General features: G+C 37.0%; 2 protein-coding genes and 1 non-coding gene across 10 annotated transcripts in view; 2 read left to right on the top strand and 1 right to left on the bottom strand.

Annotated features, from left to right (window-relative positions):
* Positions 1 to 19,401, top strand: part of RBPJ (recombination signal binding protein for immunoglobulin kappa J region) — a 223,474-nt gene that overhangs the window by 136,516 nt on the left and 67,557 nt on the right. For 3 of the 8 annotated variants that reach the window (XM_070261746.1, XM_070261745.1, XM_070261747.1), the window contains exon 2: positions 17,937 to 18,119. The exons of 4 other annotated variants lie outside the window; for them this stretch is intronic. In XM_070261746.1, the coding sequence (XP_070117847.1) occupies positions 18,103 to 18,119 (17 nt within the window). In that variant the 5' untranslated portion in view covers positions 17,937 to 18,102. 8 annotated transcript variants of the gene reach the window in all.
* On the bottom strand, positions 10,510 to 16,782 carry LOC100055584 (large ribosomal subunit protein uL23). Its single transcript, XM_070262527.1, has one exon. It carries the CDS (start codon positions 10,989 to 10,991, stop codon positions 10,521 to 10,523), a length of 471 nt encoding a protein of 156 aa, XP_070118628.1. The 5' UTR covers positions 10,992 to 16,782; the 3' UTR covers positions 10,510 to 10,520.
* Positions 11,171 to 11,273, top strand: LOC111773028 (U6 spliceosomal RNA). The gene has a single exon (XR_002807236.1). It is a non-coding gene; the product is annotated as a U6 spliceosomal RNA (small nuclear RNA).

Raw genomic sequence — 19,401 nt, 5'->3', positions numbered from 1 at the left:
TAAAGAGCAAACCTCTATGTAGTACAAAAGATTTCATGGTTACTCCCTATCTCACAAAGAGACATTCTTTTATAAAAAACTAGCCATAGCCAGGACATCTGGTAGTACTTTGTGCCATTCTGTCATTTTCTTTGCTTGCTAATGAAAGATGAAATGAATGAGTTTCTTGTATGATGGGATCTCAGTAAGCTTTTTACAGAACTCTTATTTTGTTTTGGTTAAAGCAGCCGCTCTCATAGCAGAGAGTGCTCTCACTGATTTTCCATAAAATGCTTTTGTTAAAGAAGTCATAGAAACTCCCTCCTGAAGATACCTTGTCTGTTTGTTCAGTGCTCCATCCTTGCACATAGAAAAGTGCCTGTCATGGAAAAGGCGCTCAGTAAGTGTTTAACTCTAGAGTGAATTTGTGCTTGAGAATATATTTTCCTGTAGATATTTTCTTAGAAATTTTTACATTTCATTCAGAAGCCAGCAAAGATTATAAACTGAGGCATATTAGAAAAACCATCTATACTACCAACTTAACGGCAAATTTCCTACATTATGTAACTTTTTCTAAGATTAACACCCCTCCCCCATATGATCTTCAGCAATGTTTTCTGTGCATATTTATACAGTAATTCACTGAGAGAAAAATCCATTTTGGTTTATGTCATGTTATTCACTAAGTCATATTTCAGCCCTTTCTACCATGACAGGAAGAACAGTCTTTCCCCATGGTATGTGGCTTGTTATCTTACACTATTTTATTAGAAACCGCAGAAGAGGCATCTAAACATATATAGTTAAATTCTGTGAAATTTTCCAGAGTACTGAATTGAAAATCATGACTTTAAGCCTTGCTGGAGTGAAAAACCTCACAACCTATAAAGATGTGATGTGTGTTTAGGGTACTTAACTTTTTAAGTATGTTAATAATTATGATTGCTTTACACTATTTGCTAATATTTGGGGCAAAATTTATATGTAGGGTGAGGTTGTTGTTGCTAGATGTAAATATATTTTTAAAAGTTATGTTGATAATTTCTGCATTCTTTTTGACTGTCTTATATCCATATCTGATTAGTTAATCATTGTGTTTGCTTGGTAAAGAGGGAATACTAGGAGGAAGAGGTACCCTTCTGCTGTTTATTTAGTGTGCTTGAGTTATTAGTATTAACTTTAATACCTGTTTTGTTGCAGAAAGCGTCTTAAGGCCATCACCTGTTTTCTGAGGGCTCAGGTCATTAAACTAGGTAATTTGTGATATGCTGAAACAAATCAGTTAATGAGAGCACCATTATCAACCCTTCAGATTGTGGAACACCTCCTCTTCCCTCAAGTTGGCATAGTCTGACATAGACTGACTGAGCCTAGCGATGTATTCAAACATTTTTGAGCACTAACTGTGTTCCAGACACTAGGATAGACCAGTGGACAAAACAGACCAAAAAAAAAAAAATTCTGCTAGTGTGTAGAGGTTACCTTTTAGTGATATAAACAGACAAAAAAACAAGTAAAATATTTATTAATGGGGCCGGCCCCGTGGCTGAGTGGTTAAGTTTGTGCACTCTGCTTCGGTGGCCCAGAGTTTTGCTGGTTCGGATCCTGGGTGCCGACATGGCACCACTCATTAGGCCATTTTGAGGCGGTGTCCTACATGCCATAACTAGAAGGACCCACAACTAAAATATACTGCTATGTACTGGGGGGATTTGGGGAGAAAAAGCAAAAAAAAAAAATATTTATTGAGATACGGGCTTTAGAAAAAAAGAAAGTTGGGAATAGGACAGGGAGTGTCAGGAAGAGGTTGCAACAAGATAAAGTACTCATGGAAGGTCTCACTGAGATGGTGACATTGGAGCAAAGGACCTTAAGGATTAGGTGAGAATGTGAGGCATGCATGTATGTGGCATAAGAACATTCCAGCAAGAAGGAACAGCGTATGTAAAGACTGTGCTGCCGAATGTGCCTAGATTAGATATGGTATGTGAAGTACAGACAGGAGTCAAAGATGACAGCATGGATTTTGATCTGAACAATTGTAATTACAGGGTCACCATCATTTGTTATGGGAAGTAGGTTTTGGGTGTAAGATTGGGAGACGAGAATGTTTGCAAAGGAATAATTGGCTTGTATCACTTCTGGATGTTGCATGGTGACAGATTAAAGTGTCAGGCAAGCCACCTCTTGATAAAAAACATGATTTTGAGTAACTGTTTTACTCTAATTTGATGATACTTAGGGAAGATGAACTAATTTATTTGCCTGAGCCAAACAATTATAAAAGAAGGGAACTTTCCTGGAGTAAATGAAAGTGTTATATACATTAATTTTGGATTACCTACGTAATAACTTGAAAATTTTTTAATTTATCCTATTACAATGCATAACTTTTCTTCCAACCCTGTTGATTTAAACAATAAATATGATAGTATTCTACAGATTAATATGTACTCTCTGACATACGAGGAACATAAGTACTGAGATGGGGGCTGGTTGCCAGTGGAGCCAGTCATGTGGTTTGAGGGTTGGAACTTTGAGTCCCATCCTCCCAACCTCTGGGGAGGGGAGAGGGGCTGGAGGTTGAATGAGTCGCCAGTGGCCAATGAGTTCATCAGTCATGACTTTGTAATGAAGCCTCCATAAAACTCTAAAAGGACAAGGTTTGCAGAATTTTTGGGTTAGTGGACATGTGGAGGTGCTGGGAGAGTGGCACGCCTGGATAGAGCGTGAAAGCTCTGTGCCCTTTCCCTGTATGTTGCCCAATGCATCTCTTCCATTTGGCTGTTCCTTAGGTATATTCTTTTTATAATAAACCGGTAATCTAGTAAATAAAATGTTTCCTGAGTTCTGTGAGCCACTCTAGAAAATTAATCGAACCCAAGGGAGGGGATCATGGGAATCTCTGATCTATAGCAAGTTGGTCAGAAATACAGGTAACAACCTGGACTTGTGACTGTTGTCTGAAACCCAAGGCCTGGGGTCCTTGGAACCTCAAATGCATAGCTGGTTGGTCAGAAGCACAAGTAATAACCTAGGCTTGCAATGGGTGTCTGAAGTTGTGAGGGGGAGGCAGTCTTTTAGGACTGAACCCTTTACCTGTGGGATCTGACTATCTCCAGGTAGAGTGTCAACATTGAGTTTAGTTGTAGGACACCCTACTTGTGTCCAGAGAATTGCTTGTTGGTGTGGGACACCCCCTCCCCATGTGGGAATTGGAATAGAGAACCCATTTAACCACATACTTAGGTCTCCAGGCATCACTTGAGAGAATTTTTTAGAGAATACTTTATATTATGAACAGTTAATTCAGGGCAACGGTGTCCAGCAAAGTATCTGCTTCATATGACCTGTTTTCTATACAAACTATGTTTATCTTTCTACATAACCTTTCTGTTTTGACAATGTGTTTATATATATGGAAATATATGCATGCTGGATGGGCCCCCATTGCCTTAGTGTATACAATAGATTACTCAGTAGAGTCACTCTCCATGGTATCAGCTTCTCTAGTTATTTTAAGGGAGGTGTGCTACGAGCTGCTTTGGGTATGTGTCTGTTTCACTACTGTACTTTGTCTGACATGACAAGGAGTTGGCATTGATCTTTGTATAAAAATCAACAAAGGGGCCAGCCTGGTAGTGTAGTGGTTAAGTGCGCACACTCTGCTTTGGTGGCCTGGGGTTCACAGTTTTGGATCCTGGGCATGTACCTAGCACTGCTCTTCAAGCCATGCTGTGGCGGCATCCCACATAAAGTGGAGGAAGATTGGCACAGATGTTAGCTTAGCGACAATCTTCCTCACACACACACACAAAATAAAGTCATCTAAATTGTTTTAAATTCAAAGTAGCATTAATCTCTACTTCTTTGTCCTAATGGTAGCAGTTTTAATACACATTCATTATTTTCTCTGTAGGATTGGAGTTTACTGCACATCTTTTAAAAATTAAACAAAAACTATCCATGGCATTTTTAGTAAGGTCATCTGTACCGAAGGTTCATAGGGATTGTTTTGTCTAATGCATACAGGAGTTTCTGCCATATTGCCATATATATCTTGAAAAACCTTGAGTTCTGCCAAATCGTGCAGTAAAAGTAATGAGGTTTATGGGGAAAAAGGATTGGACAGACTACGGAAAATTCGTGGAACTCTCATCTTAAATACTAACTAAAAACAATAGCAATTCTAATAAAAAACAAAAGACTAGCATTTGTACCTTGTATTATTCTGAGTCTTTGGAGTCTTAAACCCTGGACTCCAGCCCTGTCCTTTCTGTTGTAGGTCCTGGAAGGGCATTGCTTCGAAGAGACTTATTTTCATTAAAATTAAAAATACAATTCCAGTGTGTAGCCTTCTTCATTAATCCATTGTTGTAATACAGGGGGAATTCTTTTGCAGCTTCTTCATCTGCACAGGCAGCTTTGTCAAATAGGTTAACCCATCTGAAAGTAATGATTCCTGAAGCCACTAACTCAACCACTGTTTACAAGAAAGAAAAATACTTTTGTAGATTTTCAGGTTTTTTCCTTAAATTTTCTTCTTTTGTAAATTTTTTTCTTTGTTTCCTAATACAAATGTTAAGTTTTTATTCTTAATAGAATAAATTTCTATTCATCTGTTTCTAAGGTTTTATCTTTAATTGTGAAAAACCTTGTTCCCAGTTGACTCAAAATATTAATCTTCTAGGAAAAATCGTGTATAAGGCAACATGACTGACTTTTCCACCAGCATCATCGCCCTATTTCTAGTTGCCTAAGAAGTAATTCACGGTAAAGAAATATACGTTGTAGTAAAACAGACTATTTTCGTTTTGATTTGATTTGTTAATTATCTAGGTGAGTGGAGCAGGTGAGTAGTATTAGTTTTGGAGTCACAAAGACCAGGCTTTGAATTCTGGCTCTGCCAAGTAAGTGTCACTTTCTGCAAGTTACTTGACTTCTTCAAGCCTCAGTTTCTGTATCCGTAGAATGGAATTAATTATTATACCTACCTGTAGAGTTGACAGTAAATAAATAAGATGATACTAGACAATCTTTTTTACACACTGAGTTTACTAATAAATGTTAGCTCTTATTTGCAGTTGTCATTTATAATTCACAATATTCTTCAGAGCATGACGTAACATATACCACTATCAAGGAACATTTTCAGCAAGTTTAACATTTTCAAGTAATTTTTGCCATCTGTGAACTGTCTAGTATCACTCACTGAACTATTTTCAACAAATTCTATTCAGGAGTGATTTCTTGAAAACCTGTTATAGGCAAGAACGTTGAACACCTTACTTTTTATAAAAGATGAGTTAAGACAGTTTGGTCTTTGGTAGTTTGTGGGGAATCTAGCTATGCTCATAACTAACTAGTGTAAGGAAGAACACGATGGCTCCTATAATAGTGATGTTTCACAAGGAACGTTGAGGTATAGAACAAGGTATGATTAATTCAGACTGGGGGTTTCAGCGAAGGCTTCCTGAAGGATTTCTTCTTTCTTTTCTTTTTTTTAAACTTCTAAGTTATGCTAGAGGAAGATGAGTTCTGGGAAATCTGGAGGCAGGAGATTTTGTACAGGAAGACCTGGGTATTGACTCTGTTCTTTCCCCCTCCCAGTCAGGATGTAGTTCTTGTCAGAGATGAGAATTTATTCAAAAACCCCCGAGTGCTTAGTGTTTGTAAACATTACTTTAAATGGAAGACAACAGAAAGTCAGTAGAAAGGTGAGCCTGAGTGGCTGTTTTCTCAACTCTGCTAGAGCTGGACCTGAGGATGTCATTGGCAGCTGTGAGTCCCCTAGGGAGCTTGGGCCAGGGTAAATCTGTGCCAAGACAGGCTGCATGTGCTTCTGCTCTGTGTAGCCACTGCCATTCACATAAGTTCTGTATCATTGGCTAAGTAGAGTAGGCACTAGATTAGGCCAAATAGGTCAGGAGTGAGAAAGAGTCTGTCTGTCCTGTCTGTGTAGGCTTTTCCTGCCTGTTTGTAACCCATTTGAAATGTTACACAGTTAATACCAGAATATATTCCTGTATCATTATTAAGATAGTTTAGGAGCCTTCAGTTCTACTCCCTTCTCCAGAGGTAACCACTGTTAAAAATTTGGGATATATTCTTCCAGACAATTTTCCATGTACTTAAATCACATAAAAGTACATAAATATAGTTTTGGTTTTCTTCAGGGCAGATGGGCTCATATTATTTTATTTGTAAATTATGTATTATGTTTCCTTTTAAAAATTAGTAATAATTCTTGAGTTCTTAGCATACACTTAGATTATTTCTCTCTTTTTTTAAATGTGTAATCTTCTACATTCATAACATAAGTGTAACAGAATTTATTTAGCCAGTTTCCATTTGGCATACAACTAGATGTATTTCTTTTTTAGGAGCAACACTGTAGTAAATATCTTTGTGTACCGCATATGCTTGAGTATTTTTGTAGGACACATACTTAGAAGTGCAATTGCTGCTTGCAAGGATATGTACATTCATAGTTTGATAGGTGCTGCTAAATTGTTCTCCAAAAGCTTATATTAACTTACACCCATATATATGTGTAGCAGTCTATGAGAGTTGAGTAGGTGAATAGGAATTGAAAAGAAGGGGATTCTGCATGGCTTGAGAAGCATGAGTAAAAGCCTGGAGGCAGGAGAGCCTAGTAGATATGGTGAGGAAAGAGGGAGTAAAGAATCTGGTGTAGAGTATAAGAAGCAAGAGGAGCTTGTGGAAGATGAGTCCAGAAAGCTAAGTTGGATCAGATAACGAAGTATTTTGTAATGTGTTGATCAGACCTTTAAACTTGAATAGACAGTGGGGGCCTTTTGAAAGGTTTTACACATGAGCTTTATTTCAAGAGTAGCTAGCAATAATTGTGAAGGCTAAGTTTTTGAGCATGAGAGATTGGCTATGAGGCTCTTAACAATGATCATATGCTGTAATGAAGGCCATGGCATTAGAAATGAAGGGAAGGAATCAGATTCAAGCAGTGGTACAGAGTTAAAATCAGTTTGTAAGACTTGGTGGCTTAGGATGAGAAGGGAAAAGATTGAATGTTGTGGCTTTCTGAGTGGTTAGGTGGTGCCTTTTACAAAGATAAACACAGAATGACAAATAGATTTGAGGTCAAGTAAGGGAAAAAATTATTAAAATACAAGGAAGAAGATAAGTTACTATCCACTGTTGATGTATTTCCATAAGGTATGTTCAGTTTTTTTATTGTGGTAAAATATATATAACATAAAATTTACCATTTTAACTAGTTCAGTGGTATTAGGTACATTCGTATTGTATAACCATCACCACCACTGATCTCCAGAATTTTTTCCATCTTCCTAAACTGAATCTCTGAGCCCATTAAGCAGTAACTCTCTACTCCTCCCTACCCTGAGCCGTTGGTAACCACCTTTCTATTTCTGTCTCTATGAATTGGCCTACTCTAGGTATCTCATGTAAGTGGAATCATACAGTATTTGTCCTTTTGTGACTGGCTTATTTCACTTAGCGTAATGTCTTCAAGGTTCATCCAGTTATAGCATGTGTCAGAATTTCCTTTTTAAGGCGGCATGATATTCCATTATATGAGTATATCTCATTTTAAAATTTATTCATCTGCCAGTGGACACTTGGGTGCATTTGTTTGGGGTTTTTTTGAAGGGGGGGCATCTTGGGTTTTTTTAGTTATTGGAGCATGACTACAATAAAATTGTTTGTTAAAACTGTACAAACCCCTGCAGTCTTGTATAGATCATGTATATAGATAAGTTAAAAATTTGTGGTTTTTGCCACAAGGATGATTATGGAAGATCTTACTTTGTATAATTCGAATATATCATGGTTATTGGAAAAATGACCTAAAGTGCTAATCCTACTAGTGGTAGACATCATAATAGTCAAAGGTATGGTATAAAGTTAACTGGATTTTAGAAGACCTGGGGGTTTTAATGTAATTGTTGGGTTATTGTGAGGATTAAGTAATATGTATAAAATTATGTACACCTTGAAGTGCCCAAAACAGAGAAGGTGGTGTAATACATTTTCTAGTCTGGTTGACTGAAGAGCTGTTTTGAAAGAATTTGAATTATGAGATAGATGAAATATCCCTGCATCTGATGAAATAAGTGATAATGGGTATCATAAAATAGGAATGAGTGAGTTGCCATCAAGTAGGTGTTACTGTTAACTGTGAAACTTTTGTTTACAAAATTTTGATTACTTTGTGGTAGTAATTTTCTAATTTAGTTAAAATGCGAACAGTGAGGTGAGAATAAGTAAGTCAGGGAGGTTCCTTTCTCTTTTTATTTATTACTGCTTAGAAAACACACGTTCACTTTCCAAGTTCTCTGCAGTCCATTTCTATTTAGCTGAGTTGTAATTGTAGGCCCACAGCCTGAAATTGTGACTTCTGTTAATACACTGCAACATAATTCCATCTCAGGAAAATGTGTTATGTTTTGGAACTCAGTAACATACGATTTTCCTTGATGTTCCTTTCCTAGTAAAACATACACCCACACAAATGCTGCACATCAGGCTTTCATAACACTTGGCATTGGGAAACTGAGAGTTGTGAAGAGAATACAGAATGTAGATGAAGAACAGAAGTAGAAGTTTCAAACAATGGATCCAAAGAGGTCCCTTGAGACTCTTAAATTAGTTCTTTCAAGGATGGCTAAAGTTACAGGACAGTTCTTTAGCTTTGTTAATTTCTTTCAGTCTCACCGTAAAAGATAAGCTACTGGAAGGTACTTGGTAACTTAAATGAGATGCTTAGCATGTGGAAAGCACTCTGTAAGTGTTGTCTGTGTTTCTAATCTATGCATTTGAGGCGGAGAGGCATTTTGGTGGCTGGGGAGCTTCAGATAATAGGTTATTTTGCTAAGCTGAAATTGCCTTTGTTGTTTACGTCTACAGTATTTGAATATGGAATATCTCCCTTAAATTAGTCTTTGTAATTAGAGATTTTCTTAAATATTCTTAGCAAAGTATCTTTTATTAAACACTCACAAGTTCAGATGACCGAGAATGCATAATTAACATGCTAAGATTATTAGAACACTTGTTTAATAGATAGTACTTTTACTCATCCGTTTTTCAAAAAATCCAACTGCAAGCAAGAACTAAACACACTAACCTGACTTATATTTCCCTACCCTTTGCAGAAAATTCTGATAAGCTGTAATAAATCTATTAGAATATCTGAGTATATTGTTTATTGTATCCAAGCCAAACTCCTGAAACCTCCTCTTAAATCTTCTCCTGAAGTCTTCTCCATCTTAATAAGCAGCTCCATCCTTTGGGTTCTTAGGCTAGAAACCTTGGAGTCACCGTTGCTCTCGTCCATTTTTTCCTTTAACTCCGTGACCCAGTGTGTCAGCAGATGTTGTTAGTTTTGTCTGTGAAATACGCACAGAGTTTCATTACCTGTGACTCTTCAGCTGCTTCCACCCTGGTGAAAGGCTCCATCATCTCCAACCTATATAGTCACAGTTGGCTCCTAACTGATGTCTCCTGCTTCTTCCCTTTTGCCTTTATTATCTGTCTTCACCCCCCCAACCAAACTCGTGATGATCTTCCTCTGCTTACATCTTGATCTTCCTCTACTCAAAATTTGGAGTAAAACGCTCAAGACCTTCATGATCTGTGGTGTCCCCTCTATACTCACTCAAATTCTCGTAACTTAGCATCTTCCCAGTGCCCTCTCCTGTAATCTCATTTTCTTGCCACACTGGTCTTGGAGAAACACTCCTGCTTAGGGCTTTTGGACCTGCTATTGATTCCCTTTGCGTGGAATTCCCTTTTCACCACCTCCTTCAGATCTTTGCTCAAGTATTACCTTGGTGAGGGCTTATTTAAAGTTACACCCCGTCCCCTGTCTTCCCTATCCTTTCCTTCTGTTTCTCTCCAAAGCATTTACCACCATCTGACATTCTAGTTACAATGTAAACTCTCTGCTGCCAAGGATTTTGGTCTGATTTGTACACTAAGGCATCCTCACTGCTTAAAAAAGGGCTAACACATTGTAGACATTCAAACATTTGTTGAACTAATGAATTTGTCAAGAGAAAGGAGAGAATGATTGAAGACATGAATTAGAGATGCAGATTGGACCATCATCACCCACATAAGTGGAATAAACGTAACTGAAAGAATTTTTAACTTAGAGGTATTTCTTCGACAGCAAATTAAAATATTCCTAGGAAAATGTTTCATTTTGATTTTAGAATAGTGGCATTAGCAGTAACTGATTACCAAATTGTGTCTTCAAAGTCAATAAATGTTTATGCCTACTCTGGTGGGCAGTATTTTAGGTGCTTTCACATTTAAGCTTTATTGTTGTAGTTTTTTGCTGGTATTATCTACAGAGAAGTTGTGAATGGTCAGAAGTTACACATCCAGTAAGTTTCTAACCTGTGACTCCTGACTCCAAGTCCAGGACTTGATCAGTACATTCTTTATCACTCCTGAACACATAATCTTTTTTTTTTTTTTTTTTTTTATAGTGAAAAAACACTTGTATTTAGATTTAGCCAGCTGGACTCAGTTTAGATGATCCCAATTTTGTTGGCAACATCCAAAGCATCATAGTCAGGAGCCAGTCGAACATATGCCTTCTTCTCTCCATCAGGCCTGATCAGGGTGTTGACCTTGGCCACATCAATGTCATAGAGCTTCTTTACAGCCTGTTTGATCTGATGCTTGTTGGCCTTGACATCCACAATGAACACAAGCGTGTTGTTGTCTTCTATCTTCTTCATGGCTGATTCGGTGGTCAAGGGGAACTTGATGATGGCATAGTGGTCAAGCTTGTTTCTCCGCGGGGCGCTCTTCCGAGGATACTTGGGTTGCCTTCGGAGCCGCAGTGTCTTGGGCCGTCGGAAGGTGGGTGACGTACGGATCTTCTTTTTTTTGTGGCTCTGGACGCCTTTTAGCACAGCTTTCTTGGCCTTCAAAGCCTTTGCTTTGGCTTCGGCTTTGGGAGGGGCAGGGGCTTCCTTCTTCGCTTTCGGCGCCATCTTCTTGAAAAGCTGAACACATAGTCTTTTAAGCCATCAAAGTTTACATTTTATTTTAAACAAAAAGAGACCTAAGCAACTAAGCTGAAGGAGGAAGAAAATGATAGGGAGAAACTCAATGCACCCATAAACATTTTTATAAATATATACATAAAAAGTGCAAAGAAAATAGAAGTAGTACTCGCTTCGCCAGCACATACTAAAACTGTAACGATACAGAGAAGATTAGCATGGCTCCTGCGCAAGGATGACACGCAAATTTATGAAGCGTTCCGTATTTTTAAAAATAAGAAAGAAAACAGAAGTAAATTTGATTTAGGCCCTTTAGCGTTTCTTACTTGGTTCCTTCTCAACTCCTAGAAAGGAAAGAAGCTTCTGTTGATTGCTTGTTTTGAATAAATGTATAGTAGTGTTTGTGAGCTTATTTACTTTATACTACTTTTCCTTCCCTATCATCCTTTATTCAGCACAACTACTGTTCTTCCATCTCCCTCTCCGTTTTCCGCACTCTCCTAGCTTTAGTCTCCCAGAAATGTTAACTTGCTAACACTGATCCATTCGAAAAAGGATAGGTGTGTGCGTGTATGTGCGTATTTATATTTAAATTATACCTATCCTTACTGTGCCATGTAGAATTACAGGAAAAAAAAACTACATGCATATCCCAGTTGAACCCTGGATGTTTACCACGTTAAGAGCAACAGCATCATCAGGCACGTTTATAGCAGCTTTTATCAGTGTTACTGAAAACTAAGATATACATTTTAAGAAAACAGCTTCTCCAGTTGAGTGGGGGTTCCTCAAAAGTAAAATTAGCTGAATGTTCCATTTCCCAGAATTGCTAGATGACAAATGTCTTTTAGTTACTGGGTCTCATTGATCCTATGGTTAGCCTCTTAGCTATAGGGGCTTGTTGTCCCCTTGCCCCCATGTTTAATGGGAGAAGGGATTACAGTTTTACTGTCAAGATGAGAGTGAGAATAATTTATGATTCTTGGAAAGATTCTTGGAAAATTACGTAAAACCAGCTTTAGCTTTAGATTTGAAATCCTTATTAGTGTTGGCAAAAACCAGTTTAGAGTTGAAATTAGTAGAATATGTGATTTTCATACTTTTAACAATAGCAATAGTTAATTTTCTGTCATTATATAACTAGACTGTTTCCAAGTACCTGGTTGACAAAACTTGTTTAAAATTTAAGTGTCTCTAGAACACCTCTCCTAAATTATGGTATGTAATTTAAAAGACTTTGCTTCATCAATTCAATTTTAAAAATTTCTTATATGCGGTAAGCCTGTGAGAATTTATGTAAAAACATCAGTTTGGCTCAGCATGTAGTATGTCATACATTTGTTTTTCACTCCTCATCTCATCTATTTCCTTTTTTGAATTTTTCCTGAGGGAGATTTGCCCTGAGCTAGCATTTGTTGCCAATCTTCCTCTTTTGCTTGAGGAAGATTTGCCTTGAGCTAATGTCTGTGCCAATCTTCCTTTATTTTTTTATGTGGGTCACTGCCATAGCATGGCCACCGACAAGTGGTATAGGTCTGTGCCTGGGAACTGAACCTGGGCCGCCAAAGTGGAGCGCGTCAGACTTACCCACTAGGCCATGGGACTGGCCCCCATTTTTTTATGTTTTATTCTTATGTTATCCTTTTAACTATTATCATATGTCATTAATTCTGTTTCTCCCACTGCTCCTGCAGTTTTAAGGGTGTGGGAGAATGGGGCAAAACAGCGTGTGCAAAGGTCCAGAGATCTGAAACACCATGGTGTAGTCTGAGAAATGTACAAAGTTTCAGTATGATTGGAACATACTTTGTTTTTGTATTGGTGGGTGGCGACCGGAAGCTGGATCAGGGAAGATCCTCTGGGAATGCAGTTGTCTCAGTTAAACTAAACCCAGCAACCTGTGTTCTCTCATAACTCTTTCTTAATTTTGTGCTCTTCCCTTGTCAGAAACTTAATTTCTTCAAGAGTAAGTCTACCTAGGTATATTTTAAAAGCTGGCCAACTTCTGTATCACCTTTCGATGATCTCTTAAGAAAGTTTTCTGTTGAGATTTCTGGTGGTCTTAGTGTAAAGAATAAAATTTGCAAGACTATAAAATAAAGTTGAAGCTGTGACAGGTTAAAGACTTTTTCTGGAGTATTTTCTGACTTTAGATTCTTATGTAATGGTTAAATTTTCTTGCCCCTTGTTAAGAAAAATAAAGTTGAAGGACAAAAGTAAAGCATAAATTTTGAGCCCATTTTAGAAAGTGACCCACTAATTGTTGTGAAATCAATTTAGTGGGTTATGACCAGCATCTAAGTAAATTCGTGTGATAGAATAGAATAGATTATGTTTACCTTGAATGTGTTTAGATATGTATTGGATTGTTGTGTAAAAACCTTCTTTTGGTTGAGGTAAGCAAAGTTTGAAAAACCCTGCTTAATATTTGTGTGTGCTTACTAACATTGTGTGCTTTAAAAATAGAGTCCATTCATTTGCTCAGGTGTTTGAGAACCCACTGCTTCTCCTCCCTTCACCACCGCACTCCCATTCATTGGGTCACCACTGTGTTCCAGATACTCTTCTAAATGCTTTACATGAATTAGCTAATTTCTTCCCCTTCCATTATGTGAATGCTTTTTTTTTTTTTTAAAGATCGGCACCTGAGCTAACGACTGTTGCCAATTTTCATTTTCTTTTTCTTCTTCTTCTCCCCAAAGGCCCCAGTACATAGTTGTATATTCTAGTTCTGAGTGCCTCTGGCTGTGCCATGTGGGATGTCGCCTCAGCATGTCCTGCTGAGTGGTGCCATGTCCATGCCCGGGATCCCAACTGGCGACACCCTGGGCCACCGTGGCGGAATGCATGAACCTAACCACTTGGCCATGGGGCCGGCCCCAACATGAATGTTATTTTTATCCCATTTTTTTTAAAAGGGGAAGCTAAAGTACCTAGTTCAGAGCTAGTAAGTGGTAGATCTGGGATTCAAACCCAGGCAGGCTTTTCTTCAGAGCCTATTCTTCTAACCACCAAGCTTTACTGAAGGCACTGTGTTTAGTGCTGGAGATAACATCTGAAATTGTTCTTGATCTCATAGAACTTACATATTTATATTTATAATATTCTATGGTTATTAAAATGTTTGTATACATATATTTATATATGTGATATGGGAAAACACTAATTATATATAGTTAGTTAAACCATATATAAAATTAACATATTACCACGTTATAAATTTCAATATTATTCACTATTTTTTCTATCATATGGATGTGCCATGATTTAATCATTTCCCTTTTGGAAAGAAATTCTCAGTCCTTTCTTTGTAAGTAATATTGCAGTGAACATCAGAATGCATTCATTATTGTTATTTCAGGTTACTATCTGAGGCTGTTTATGAAAGCATAAAAGTTTGAAGTTATCGGCATCTGTTTCTGATTATTTTCCTGAAGTTTACACTTTAGTAGTAGTACTGATCTTACACCTTCATAAGCATTATGTGTTACATAATCAGTAGTCAAAAACAAAGCAAACAAAATTCAGTAGTCAAAGAATGGCTTGCTATGTTAATTTAAATTGTTTTCTTTCAAAGTCTGTTGTCCTTGATAATGTCATTGCAGCACGTATAAGCCATTCCTCAATATTTTCTTCTATTCCCTCAAATATTTGTGTGCCTACTGTGGTTTAGAGCACATCATGAATGTTCTATGTTTAGCTGTCAATCATGTATCCAAAATGAGGTGTGTGACATTTTCACACATTTAGTTCATTACTGCGTAGCGTGTGGTTAGATAATAGGTTTACGAAGACTAAGGACAAAGACTACCTCCTTTGGACACAGCATAGTGAAGGAGGCTGTAACAATTGGTGTGGAAATGTATTTCTAACATTTCTCTCTTTCCTATAAGAAGTGAAATGTTTTGTAGACAGGTGCGTAGGGTCTTTCATACACATTAATTTTGCTATTAAACGGTACGTAGTTGGGCATCAGAATTTCTAAGCATTCTTATCATATACTGTTTTGGACATTAGTGCTTGTAAAATGAGTTACACAGAAGAGTTACACTGTTATTGATGAAGATCTTTTTTAAATGACCATGTAAGTTTCTTACTGTAACAGTTTTGAACTCTCGAATGTAATTCTGCAAGATTTTGTTTCAGAATTTAAGGAATGGTTTCTTTGATTCATCTAACTTGTTACAAACATTGGCATAGAAGCTCTATTGATTACCTCTGCAGTTAGTTTTGGAATGCTGTGTGAATGCATGCTTTCCATTCAAATCTAGTTTCCTGTCCTGACTTTGGGGTATTTTTTTAGTGCTTTTGGTTACTCTTTTAGTTTAGTCAAGCTTTGAAGCGTGTAGAGAGCTGTCCATCTGTTTTTTTGTCTTTTTTTAATTACTGATAACCTGACTGAGTGGCCTCACCTCCCTCAGCTAATAAATGGTTTCTCTTCCCGTGAGGCTAAGACTCATAGCAGTCCATGGGACAGGGCCAAGTTGGGAAACTTTGGCAGTGTGCCATCTTAAGGAAGATATCTTTCCTGCTCATTTTTGTTTTGTCAACTAAAATTTATATTGATAAGTACTGTGATTTCCAAGTCAACTTGAAAAGATCTTCAAGTGTATAACTTCATGAAAATACTGGAATTCTTTTGTAGGAATCAAATGGTTTCTGATTTGGGTGATTAAATATGGTTCTGATCCTTCTTAATGGCTTTAGTAAATGTATATATAGTCTCTTGTTAAACCATAGCAAAAAGATCTGTTTCTATGCATTAACTGGGTTTTGAGTGAGAAGCGTTTGTAAAGTTAGATTATTGCTGTATCAGTGAGGTTGAAAAATGACCTTAATTGTTACACTTGATTTCTTCTGATTGCTATGCCAGTGTGTCTTCCAGAAAAGCAACTTGAGTGTGGGTTAGTTTGGGTTTTAGAGTTGGACATGTGAGACTGAATCTGTCTCCCACGTCTTTCAGTCTCTAATATGTGATGTCGAGCAGATTACTTAAATCTCCGAGCCTCAGTCTCCTCACCTGGAGAAGGAGGCAACTAGTTAGTCTTACAAGTGGTGGATCAGGATGAAATAAATAATATCAAGTGCTTAGCGTGGTACTTGGCATATTGTCAACAAATGTTATCCCTTTCCTCCAACAATATTCTGTGATAGTATTGTAGTAGAAAAGTGCTGAAATTCCAGCTGGAACATCTAGATTTAAGTCCTAGTTCTTTTCTCTTACTGCATGTTTTCTTGAGTCAGTCATTTGACAATAGAGTCTTAGTTTTCTCCTCTGTAAAATGGGGTTATGAAAATTAAATGAAGTAATGAATAAGTGCTTCAGACCTAGGCTTTTTTTTTTTTCAGACCTAGGCCTTTATTCTCTATTATCTAACATATTTATATCCTGCTTTATTTCCTAGTGGTTAACCTTATTCTTTATGTACAAGGGAGGAGCTGTACTTCAGGAACATTAACCTGATAGTTGTGTGTAGGATGCATTTACTTGGAGGAGCAGAGTATAGGAAACAATGTGGGTGTCCTTCTAGGAGGTTGTATACATGTACAGAGCCATTAAGTGGTTTAAAGCTGGAATCGGAATGGCTAGGGGGTTGCACTAATGTGGTAAAATGATCAGTTTAAAAAGATCATTGGCTGCAGTGATTTCATTGGACCAGGGCCCTTGTTTCTGTTCTTCATTAGTTTCTTCCCACCTGCTCTGGTAGAGTTCTTTCCTATGTGCAATTCTTCCACCATTATCAGCTTTCTGAAGAGTGACCTACATTTTATAATCTGCATTCCCCACAACCTGCAATAAATCTTAATCCCAGAAATATGTAGTTTTTCTGACAGTGGACTTGAAAGGTTTTCATCAGTTCAGTCTACCCTTTCAATCAGGAAATACATAGTTTCATTTTCTCCTTAGCACATACTTTTTAGCTCTAGTTGGGGAACTTTATCTTCCATTCCTTGTCTGTTAAACTTTACATGAGCTATTCCACAAACCCAGAGTATAACAGAACCTCTCTCAGCTACTTTCTTTCCTTGGAAGCCATTTTTGTGGCTTGCTTTCATTAAAAGTTTCCTCATCAGTCATCTTAAAGTAATTTTAATTGCTTTATGATGTGAATGTGTATGCGTATTATTGATAATTTGTCAGCTTTACTTTCCTTATATAGCTTGAATGTTCTTTCTTGTAATTGTAGAGTGCCAAACTTGAAGCAAAAGTGGAGTGAATTCTTAGATTTAAAATGTGATATATAGACTTCTTACTGTATTATTTTAGTAATGAAATGTTTTTAATGTTTTTATATAAGAAGGTGGGATGGCGTGAGGAGGAAAGAGGGACAGATAATCTGCCAGGGCAATCACAGAGCAGCAGTAAAGTTGATAGTTAGCCATCTATCTCTTCATTTATATGCATGCGTTTTGTAGAAGTAAGCTTTAGAAACTGGAGCTCTTTTCAATTTGATGATGACCATGGAATTAAAATGATTCAGTAATAGTAACACCAGGACGGGCCTTGTTTGAAGGAAGCCCTGCTATGTCTATTAATGAATTCCCTTTTATACAGAGGTGTGTGAGTGATTTCCAGCTTTCATTCAACGTGGAATAGAATAGTTGGTCAATCAGAGGTGGACCTGGTACCTATCAAGTGTTCAGACCTCTCTTTTATGTTATTTTCATTCCTTGAGAAGAAAGCTGAAGAATCAGTTGGGGCAAAGAGATTTGTGGGGTTTTGCTAGATCTCAGTAAAGCAAGGGGTGTCACTGTGACCACTGAGCATGTACCCCTTCTCATTCATATGAGGGTTCACATTAAGAATGACAATATTACATAGTAGTAGCAGCAGCTTCTTTGTTTTTCTTAGTCATGGCAGCAGTTGACACAGTGCACTAGTTGCTTAACATATCAACACTTAAGTCCTTATTTTTTGTTTTTGTTTTTAAGTCATTGAAATTATGAGACTATCATTCAAATGGAAGCATTATAGTTCTTCGGAACCATTATGATCTCAAAAGGAAAGGAGAATGATACAGATACACTGGCTGAGGTGTTTTGAGGTGCATCGAAGTGTTCCAAGCTGTGACTTACCTTAACATGTTCTTGAAGTACCATGGCGTGGATTAAAAGGTATGCTTTAGAAATCTCCCGATGACCCCAAAGTCATGGATAGAATGAAAGCTCATGATTCTATATTTAATAATCAGCATATTTAAGATATTTTAATATTTACATCGCAGATGTGGTTATGGATTTATGACAGTAGTACTTTTTGTTTAAAAGAAACCCCATATATCAGAAGCTTGATGAGTGAATTTTTTTTTCTTTCAGAGATATGGTTATAGAAGACCTGGGGGTAGATATTTTCTCTAGATCTTAATAGTAATGGGCCATAATTTCTTTCACCCAATAGTTTCTTTCACAAATAGATTATTCGTGTGTTTAATCTGTAATTATCATTATCTTTCTGGTTTACATCATAGACTAGTTTCTCTGCAGTGCTCTCATTTCATGGTAGCCTGAACAGGAAATAATTGGATAAATTCTTTAGTTGGGGTATTAATTTGACCAAACAAAATAATTCTTACTTGGATCATTTATAGTTTGTACTTGTTTTTGTCTTTTACAAAGAATTTTTACTGAGAGGAAAATGAGTGATTCTTTATTAATAGATTATTGTTTCTTCACCAACGTATGTATGCAGTGATCATTCATGTGGTTGTGGTATGGAGGCCCACTGTTATTTGTGGCTACTAGTAGTGGTAATTCTAGGTTTTGTATTACCCACTTAACCATCAAAAATCTTAAAGGTTTTTATGTTCATAACATTTTATTTGAGTGATGTAGTCAAAACCATTTCTTAATTATTTGAAATCTTGGAAGCCTCCTAATTTTTTACTGTGTGCTTGCTACTAACTGTTTTCTTAAGGCTGGTGGAAGTGGATCAATCCAGGGAGACTGCTCATTTCATTAATATAACACCAGGTTCAGAATTCTTTATCTTTTAATTAATGAAGGAAAACATGTTGGGAAGATAGAGGTTTAAATCATGGATAGATAAATTTAATAGAAATATACTGTGCAGTCCATAATTTTCATCAGTTAGGCTACCTTATGTTAAGATCCTTTTGACATGCCAGCAGTTAAATTCTTAATGGAATTTAGTTAGTAATCCTGAGACAGACTGCTTTATATTAAATTCTAGTCTATAATGACAGTGATCTAATTAAGTTTCAAGGTAGAGTCAACTGCTTATTAACCAAGGCAATCATTCAGTTCAACCAGATATTTTATGTCCAATGGCACACAGAGTAGTATCTACTCTCCAAAAAGGTATTTTCTGACATAATGGGTTGGAGATGGTATTCAATAATACATTGTTTACAAAATATATTTCTCTTTAATATTTGCT

Source organism: Equus caballus, chromosome 3 (assembly GCF_041296265.1).
Source record: "Equus caballus isolate H_3958 breed thoroughbred chromosome 3, TB-T2T, whole genome shotgun sequence".
Classification (NCBI taxonomy): Eukaryota; Metazoa; Chordata; class Mammalia; order Perissodactyla; family Equidae; genus Equus; species Equus caballus.
This window is presented reverse-complemented; position numbering and strand designations above follow the sequence as displayed.